This window comes from Polistes dominula, unplaced genomic scaffold, assembly GCF_049000335.1.
Source record: "Polistes dominula isolate Pdom_NZ unplaced genomic scaffold, Pdom_raw_medaka contig_19, whole genome shotgun sequence".
Lineage (NCBI taxonomy): Eukaryota > Metazoa > Arthropoda > Insecta > Hymenoptera > Vespidae > Polistes > Polistes dominula.
This window is the reverse complement of record NW_028301058.1, coordinates 2544981-2554824: the sequence shown is the minus strand read 5'-3', so window position 1 is coordinate 2554824 and position 9844 is coordinate 2544981. Positions and strand designations below refer to the sequence as shown.

At 27.3% G+C, this 9844-nt stretch overlaps 1 protein-coding gene across 3 annotated transcripts in view; it reads right to left on the bottom strand.

Annotated features, from left to right (window-relative positions):
* Positions 1-5620: 5620 nt before the first annotated feature.
* Imp (IGF-II mRNA-binding protein) overlaps positions 5621-9844 on the bottom strand; it is a 119078-nt gene continuing 114854 nt past the window's right edge. For all 3 annotated transcript variants that reach the window (XM_089175735.1, XM_089175736.1, XM_015319897.2), the window contains one exon: positions 5621-9758. In XM_089175735.1, coding sequence (XP_089031861.1) covers positions 9459-9758 — 300 coding nt within the window. In that variant the 3' untranslated portion in view covers positions 5621-9458. The remainder of the gene's footprint in view (positions 9759-9844) is intronic.

The window sequence follows — 9844 nt, the reverse complement described above, 5'->3', positions numbered from 1 at the left end:
TCTTACTTCCACTTTTTCTTTCTTTTTTTTTTTTAAATCTTCTTTCTTTTTACTTTTTCATCCAAAAGATTAGAAAAATCGCTAAAAGTAAAAAGAATAATACAAAAAAAATATCACAAAAACCAATCTTTTTCTTTTTTTTTTTAGCCTAAAACGGGGCCCTCCTCTTCTTTCCACCCTTCTCTTAAAAAGACCGCACCCACCCACCCCCATTCATCATCTTTGAACTATATATCAAATATAGTATTCACAATTTATTCATCTAAAAATTTTCATTAATTAAATTTTTTATTCCCGCCCTATCATCCCCACCCTAAACCCCACCCCCCACCCCGCCCTTTAAGAAATATATCCCCCAATTTTTCTTAAAGCTGACACTCCCACTTTTCTTCACACCCTCGTTATCCCGTGACTAACACACACAAATGTATTTAAAAAACGAGGGACGGTGAGCTGCGTAACACGTAGCGCATAGCGCTTAACGCACAGCGCATTGAGGAGCTGCCCCTGTCGAATTGTGTTTTGTGGTCCACTCAGTTTTTTCTTTTATGCATTTTTCCATCAATTGTTTTTGTTTTTCTTTTCATTCATTTAATTTTCACATTTTTGCAAATCTTCTTCGTAGTATCACCCCACCCCAGCCCCCCCCACCCCCCACCCCCCATCCACCCCGTATATTATTATATATAATTTAAATATAATTTTTGTTTTTTTTTCTTAATTTGATTTAACTTAATATAAATGTTTTCCTTCATTTGTTTTTTGTGTTAATTTTTTTATTTTTTTCCTTTCTTCTTAATTTCTTTTTCTTGTTCTTTTTCTTCTTTCTCTTCTTCTTCTTCTTCTTTTCAATATTGTTGACAATCGTCAGGATAATTCTCGCCAGACAAGTACCCACCATATATATCATTTTGCTGATATTTAGCGAAAGGAAAAAAATTATAAAATGAGAATAGAACAAATGAACGAACGAATAATAAAAAATCACATAATCGTAAAATAATCCTCCTCCTTCACCATTTTTTTTGCCTACTTTTCTTTCCCTAAATCAAACCACCCCCATTTTCCCGTCATAATTTCACAACCTTACACTTTATCACTTAATCATCCTTATCTTTGAAACACAATCGTCCTCCTCCTCCTTCGTCTTCTTCTTCTTCTTTTTCTTCTTCTTCTTCTTCCACCTCTCTCCATCCCTAACTTTTAATTCGTATAAAAGGAATAATAATAATAATATTAATAATAAAAAAAAAAAAAAAAATAAGTATACTTCTACCAAAATATCTTCTTACTATTATTTCATTCGCCCTTCTTTTTTCCTCTAGTTTTTCTTTCCCCTGCCCCACTCCCCTCTAATCGTTTCATAGTAGCATCGACTTTTAATTCGATTAATTTTGTTTTTTTACGTTGTTCATTGGTTGTTTCACATTTTTTTAATCGAATTGTGCTCGAGTGTTCATCTTATAGAATTAATTTGTTTGTTGATTTCTTTGTTTTTTCTTTTTTTTTAAATATATGAAATATAATATCATCGTCACGTTTATATGAGATAAATAAGTTCATCGAAAATAATTTGTCATCATCGTAAATCATCGCGTCACAATCGTGTTTTATTTATTTTTTTTTTTTCTTTTCTTTTCTTTACTCACATTAATTTCGTTTAAATTCATCGTCCGAGAGATTTGTTAAACGTTACGAATATTTTTTATGTTTAATACGTTAAATACGTTACGACGTATTTTTGTGATATTATTTTTGTCCCATCTAACCACCCACCACCCACTCCCCAAAACCAAACTCGAAAGGTGTTTCAAACAAAAAAATAAAAAAAATATATAATTTGTGACAAACATTTGTGTACGTTTCATTTAAAATAAAAAAAAAACAAAAAAATAAAAAAAATACATACATATATATATGTATATATATATATATATATATATATATATATGTATATGTATGTATATATATATAGATGTATATATATGTATATATATATAGATGTATATATATGTATATATATATATATAGATGTATATATAAATCATTGATACGTCATTACAGACGCTTCCAAAAAAATCTTAGGGATGGGGGGGTTTGTGTGGAAAAAAGATTGTTTTGTGTATGTTTTATAACACCAACAAAAAAAACAAAAAAAAAACAGAAAAAGACAGAGGAACCTAATTAACCCATTAAACATTAAAAAATTAATAGATAGATACACAAATGCATTTATATCGTATGTGTGTGTATAGTAGTAGTAGTAAATAATTTTTTCTTATTTCTTGCAACCTGAATTGAAAAAAGAAATTAAAAAAAAAATATATTTAACGTTAAAAATCTCTCTCTCTCTCTCTCTCTCGTCACTCACTCTCTCTCTCTCTCTCTCCCTCTCTCTCATTCTTATATTCTTTCTCTCTTTGTCTTTCTCATCGAATTCCTTCGTGTCATCTCTCTCTTTTTATCTCGTAAAATATTTAACCGACGTTGTTTTGTATACCGTCCGTTGGCTTTTTAAATGGTTAGAGTATAATCCGGAAACCCATTTTTTTTTATGGTGTGAGGTGTTGTGCAAATCCTAAAGCCGAAAAAAAAATCTTCAACGAGAAGAAGTTCTCGTTTAAAATCGTTCGAAGCTTAATTTAATTTTTTTTTTTTTCATGTTTACTCACTTTTATTTATTTTTTTTTTTTTCATTAATCATCCTGGAGAATAATAATAATTAATAATAACCCCATTTTTTTATTTTTGTAATTTTTTTTTTGTCGTTTTTCCTATTTTGTGATTTTTTTTTTTTTGATACTTTTTTTTTTTTTAATTTTTCGCACTTCGTAATATTATTTATTATGTTTTTTTTTTTTGTCCAAACAATCTCGTAAAAATCGTTTCACGAAAAATCACTGCTGCCTTACAAAAAACCCTCTCCCATGTATCGTGTCATTTTCCAAAATATATTTTTTGTTTTGTTTCCCCCGTTTTTTTTTTTTTTTTTGGAAAATCATTTTGTATGATTTTTTTTCTTATAAGGGCCTAGACAGAATTTTTCAGATTTTTTTTCTTTTTCTTTCTTTCTGTTTGGATCGCATTGTTTTTTTTTTTTTTTTTTTTTTTTCATCATTTTCGATTTAGTCGAAATAATTTTGTAAATGTTATCGCTTATCAATTAAAATTATTAGAATTACTTTTCTTAACGTTTTGTATTTTTTTTTGTTTTTGTTTTTGGGTTTTTTTTTTTTTTATTTTTATTTTTTTTTTATTTTTTAGCACACTTACACTCTCACACAATATTTTACATCCAAGATCGAAGGTTAGAAATTCTTCTCTCTCTGTATCTGTTGATTTGTTGTTGCTTGTTTTTCCTTATGTTTTTCTTTTTTTTTTTTTTACTATTCTTCTCTCTTTATCTCTCCAGACCTTTCTCTTTGCTCTTTCCTCTTTCCTCTTTGCTCTTTCCTCTTTCCTCTTTCTCATTTAGCAAAATTTCATTGCTCTACTTTATCAATTTTTACTGTACATATATATATACATACATATATGTATACATATGCAGGCAGGAGATATTATTTTCATTTTTCATATCATTTCATGTATATACATTTACTATACATATGTACACTTACATACGTACATAAAAAACATATATACGTACATATTATTTTCTTGCTTACGTCATTAATGAATAATTATATTCGATTAATTAACGCATTCAATTTTTCACATAAATATTAATATAAATATATATATCTACATACACACACACACATACAAGACGTAAACAGTTGCAGCAGCAGACATTCAAATAATACGTGCTTGCACGTAACACAAACACACATATATATGTATATATGTATATATATATATATATTTATTAATTTAATATTTTCAAATCGTATGTTTTTCTTTTTTTTTTCGTTTTAATTCTTCAACACCTCTTCTCCGAACATTTTTTGCAAACATTTAACTCTCCTACCAACGACGGTTCGTTAAATTTTCATTCAAATTTTGTTTTTGTTTTTCTTTACGAGATTAAATATTTGTTTTTTTTTTATCTTCTTCTTTTTCGTTCTCCTTCAATTTATCTTCGAAATTTCCTCATGGAAGAATTTTATTTTGATTAGATATAATATTCCATAATCAAAGTTTTGTATTATTCCTTTTTGTTTATATCATTTCCATATTCGTTTTGCCAAAAATTAGTGCATCATGATTGATTATGCACATTTAGTGCATTCATGCACATTTAGTGCATTGATGCACATTGGTGCATAATTTTTCTTTATTTTCATTTCTTTTTCTTTTTGTTTGTTTGTTTTTTTTTTCTCAATCAGAGGCCCCATCGTCGGTGATTTTTTTCTTCTTCATTATTATTATTATTAATATTATTATTATTATTATTATTATTAATATTATTATTAATATTATTTTAATTATTATTATTATTAATAATTATTATTATTAATTATTATTATAAACAGTCTTCAATCTTGTTATTTTTCATCCTTCTCTTTCAATCCTCTCGTTCCGTCATTTTTCATGTTACCCCATACGATGATTTTCAACCCATTTGATGATCACTCATCACACGTCAGTCGATGATATTTTTGTTTTTTTTTTTTTCAATTTAATTTCATTTCTTTATTATCTCTTAGATAATTTTTTTTTTTTTTGTTAAAAATTCCTCCTCATATCTCATTTATCATTTTCTTTTTAGTTTTTTATTTTTCTTAAAAAAAAAAAAAAAAAAAATCACGGTGTGAATCCCTCCCCTCCCTATCTCTCTCTCTCTTTCTTTTACTTTCCCCCTCTCTCTCTCTCTCTCTCTTTCTCTCTTTCTTTATTTATTTATGAACGTAATTGTTTGTAAAATTACAAAAAAGAAATGTCATTCTTAAACAAATACACGTAATTATATTTTAATTAATATTATATATATATATTAATTATATTATATATATAATAATATATTATATTATATATATTAATATATTATATATATATATATAATTTAATTAATATTAATATAATTTAATTTATTTATTAAATTTATTAATATAATTATTTAATATATATATATTATTAAATTAATAATTATTTTAATTATTGTTGTATTATTATCCTGAATAGTTTATTAAAAATCAATGAGATTGTTTGATATACGACAAATTATTATTTAATAAAAAAAGAAGATAATTCATATAAAAGAGAGAGAGAAAGAGAGAGAGAGAGAGAGAGAGAAAGAAAAAAATCAAGATCTCATAATTAGTTCTTTGGTATTATTTAACGAGGGGTGGGGGTATCACACACGTAGACACATACCTGCTGCTTGAGAAAAAGAAGAAGAAGCATTAGAAAACATCAGCAGCAGTAATATCATCATTATCATTATCATCATCATCACCATCATCATCTTCATCATCATCATCATCTTCATCATCATCATCATCTTCATCATCATCATCATCTTCATCATCATCATCATCATCTTCATCATCATCATCATAATCATCATCATCATAATCATAATTATCATCATCAGCAACAGCAGTAGAATGGTAGTAGTATAGTTGTAGTATTTGATAATGGTTTTTATAATAATCAAACGATTGTGTATGTATGTGTGTTGTTTTACCACTCGTATTAATCAAGTGTGTCAATGTGTTGTCAATGTAATGTTAATAATAATTATTTCAATCTTATTATCTTTCACTCTTCTTCCACAGATGAAAGAAAAACAAAAAAACAAAAAAAAAAACAAAAACAAAAGAAACAGTTAACCTTTTAATTATTTTTTTTTTCAGTATGCCTTATTTTATTTTGTTAATGAAAATATTGACGTAAGTGTATAGCATGTGTATATGTATGTATATGTGGGTTAAATGTATTTATTTATTTAAAAAAAAAAAAAAAAAAAAAAAACATACAAAAAATGAAACACATAGAAGAAAGGAAAAGTAAAAGAAAGAAAGAAAAAAAAAGAAAAAAAAAAAAAGAAAAAAAAATAGATTGAAAAATAATCTATCTATTATATTTTCATTTGTGTTATGTTTTATCTTTTAACTTTTACCAGATTGGTAATTAGTAAAAGTAATTATTAAATGGTGGTAGTGATAGTAGTAATAATAGTAGTAATAGTAATAGTAATAGCAGTAGTAATAATAATAGTAGTGGTAAGTTGTAAGAATAGTAATAGTAGTAGTAGTAGTAGTAGTAGTAATAATAATAATAATAGCAAGTAGTAACAGTTATAACATAATGCATAATTGTCACTATTAACTTTTCTTCTTTCATTATCTATCGATATTTATTTCTCTCTGTAATATTATTATTATTAACTTTAATATTAAACTTCTTCTTCTTCTTCTTTTTCTCTTTCATGTTTTAAATCTTCCCTATCATCATAATCCATCATTGTCTTCAACATTTTCATCTATTTTTATCTTTCATTACTTTTTCTTTCCTTTACACTTCATTTCATTTCATTTCATTTCATTTCATTTCATTTCATTTCATTTATTTATTTATTTAATTATTTATTTATTTATTTAATTATTTATTTAGTTATTTATTTATTTAGTTATTTATTTATTATTTTGTTTATTCTTTTATTTAGATTATTTATTGATTTACTTATTATCCTTTAAAACTCCTCTTTCTCATTACGCTGCACTTTAATCAATATTAAATCTTTAACCATAATGAATGAGGTAAAAAGGTTGTTTCTGTTATGTAATCATATTGTTATCAATAATTGTCGTATTCTATTTCATCAGAGGGGTGGTTTTTTTTTATCATTTAACCCTGATTGTTCGATTAGTCAATTACCACCCCTCCCCCAACTGCTCCCATAAAACAACGCTAGTTTATCAAATAGAATAAACGACCTCCCCCCACTCCTTCTTCTTATCTTTCTCCCACCATCAAACCTTTTGTTTGTTTGTTTCTCTTACTTCTTTATTGAAAAGAGAAGACGGGTAATTATTGTTAGTAATAATTGTTGTCGTTGTTGTTAGTTATAATTGCAATTGCAGTTTTACAAGTTGCAGTTGTTGTTGATGAATGTTTTTTTTTTACTTTTTTTTTCTTTTTTCTATACGTACATAACCTAAAAATTGATTATTTAATGCGATGCGCAGAGATAAAATAAACGGTTATACCCAGACGAACAAATATTAGAGAGAGGAAAAAAATTACAAAAAAAAAAATAAATAAAGTAATTACAAACGAAACCGAAACTTTTTTTTTTTTTTCACAATGCGAACATAATTTTTTTTCTTTTTTTTTCAAATTTTTTTTGTTTTTTTTTTTTTGTTTTTTTTTGTTTTTTTTTTTTTTTTTTTTTTTTTAAACACACAACGGTAGTGCGGCAGCAGAACGTTCGCACGAGTTGTTTCGTTTAGAATTTTGAATTTTAACTGAAGAAAGGCATGCATGTATAAGTGTGTACGTGTATATGTGTTGTGTGTGTATGTGTGTGTGAGTGTGTGTATATTGAGTGTGTATATGTATTCGTGCACGAACTAATAATGTAATAATTATATAAGTATACAAATAAAGAAAGAAAAAATAATAATAATTTAAAAAATCACTCTTAATGTTCTAACGATATAGGCAACATAAAAAAAAATAAAATTAATTTATCTGTTTAGTAACCCCTTAATTTCAGTATTTCTTTTTTAAAAGCGCTGTTTCAATTTATCTTTTCTTTTGTAATCCTTGAAAAGGGTTTCTTTTATGTATATCGAAGAAGAAGAAATTATAGAAACGTGGGTTAACAAAAATTGGGATGTAATTCGAGGGTGCAGCTGGGAGAGGGAGGAAGATTGTTGACACTCCCATTATCGGGGGAAGAGGGAGGGGGTGTAAATGCAAATGTACATTGTCAACAAGAATCCTTTTTTTATCTATCTGCACTAACCACGAAAAATAAGCGCTTAAATGGAGGATGCTATTTTGCTGCTGTAGCAAAGCATTCTACTCTCATGAAGATCATCATCATCAGCATCATCAAACAAACGCCATACACGTTTAAAAGGACCTTTCCCAATTTCGTTCCCTTATTTCTATATATGTTTGTTTCTTCTTCATTCTTATTTTTTTTACAATTTCTATCGCATCATTATTTTCATCATAGTCATGATTATTATTATCATTACTATCATCATATAATCATCTTCATCATTATTATGATTATTAGCATCATTATCATTACTATTTATATAAATATATCTCTCTCTCACTACCTATTTCTATTTTGTAATCAATTCTGTTGAAAATTTCTTCATTTGTACAGAAAAAGAGAGAGTATTTTTCTTCTTCTTCTTCTTCTTCTTTTCTTTTTTTATTAATATAATTATTATTATGATTATTATGATTATTATTAACATCATATGTACACCTAAAAATATAATTAATCATCTTGTATTAATATTGTATCTCTGATCACCTGCGCGTGTTCATTTGACAAAACCAAAATATCAAATAAACAATATATAAAAAGAGCCGAAGGGGAGAAGGGGACAAAAAAAACAAAAAAAAAAACATATAAACCTACCAAACACGGTATGTTGTGATCGGTAGGGAGATGGCTCTTTCTGATAGTTGGCAGGTGGAGAGAGGGGTTGCTTAAAAAAAAAAAAAAAAAAAATAAATAAATAAATAAATAAAAATCAAGTAGAGTAGCAGTAGTATCATTAATAATATTATTTTAGTTTCCTGGTATTGGAATGATATTTTTTGTTAATTTTTTTTTGTGGTTTTTTTTTTTTAGTCCTTTTTTTTTGTTTTTTTTTTTTTTGGGTAAAGTTTTTGACGAGAAGAAGAAAAAAAATAAAATAAAGATAAAATGACAATAATAAATTATTTGTTGTTCGTATGACCAATTAAATATCTCTGTGCATCGCGCGAGAACTCATGTATAGGTCTCCTATAATCTTAAAAGTCGTATTATCAGTATCGTCATCATCATCATCATCAATCATTATTTTTGCCTAATTAATAATTTTTTTCTTTATATACATATATATAGAATAAATTACCCGTCTTTCTCTCTTTCTTTCTTTGTTTCAAAAAAAAAAAAAAAAATGTAATCATATTCTCTTTTTATAAGTCCTTAAACTATTTCCTATTTTCATTAATATTCTTATGCTCGAAAAAAGCGGGGGTAAGTGCAATCTCTTAGCGAGAGGGAGGTCTTAGTGTTTTTTTGTTCATTTGTAAACGGTTGCATCTCTCGATGAGTGACCCACTCTACCCCCGTCGAGCAAAATTCAATGTTCATTTGTAGGTTTCTTTTGTTTTTTGTTATATAAGAGTTTTATGAGTGGCTGCTAAAGTCAGCATCAGATTATTGTTTGTTGTAAATTGTTGTTGTTGTTGTTGTCGGTTGTTGATATTGTTGGTTGTAGTTAATTTGTTATTCCTTCTATTTAATTTTGTTTTAACCCTCCATAATATCGAGGTTACTGAATTGGCGTTGATTGTTGTGGTGACGATGGTTGCTGTTGCTGTTGCGGTTGTTGTTGTTGCGACTGCTGCTGCTGTTGAGGTGATGGTGACGACAAACTTGTTTGTACTTGAGAGGAAGTAGGAGTTTGAGGTGTTGGGATAGTTCCTCCTTGTTGGGACGTGGCACTGCCATCACGTCGGGAACGGGAACCCCCTTCTTGACTGGCACCACGACCAGCACGTGCAGCTGCACTACCAGCACCTCCTGGTGCTACGGATTGAAGGACCATTGATCTTATCCTTCTTTGAGCAGACTAGAAAAAGAAAAGATAAATTATATTCGAGACATTCACACTGTTTGACAATGAAGTTCATCACAGGACACTGATTTTTTTCTTTT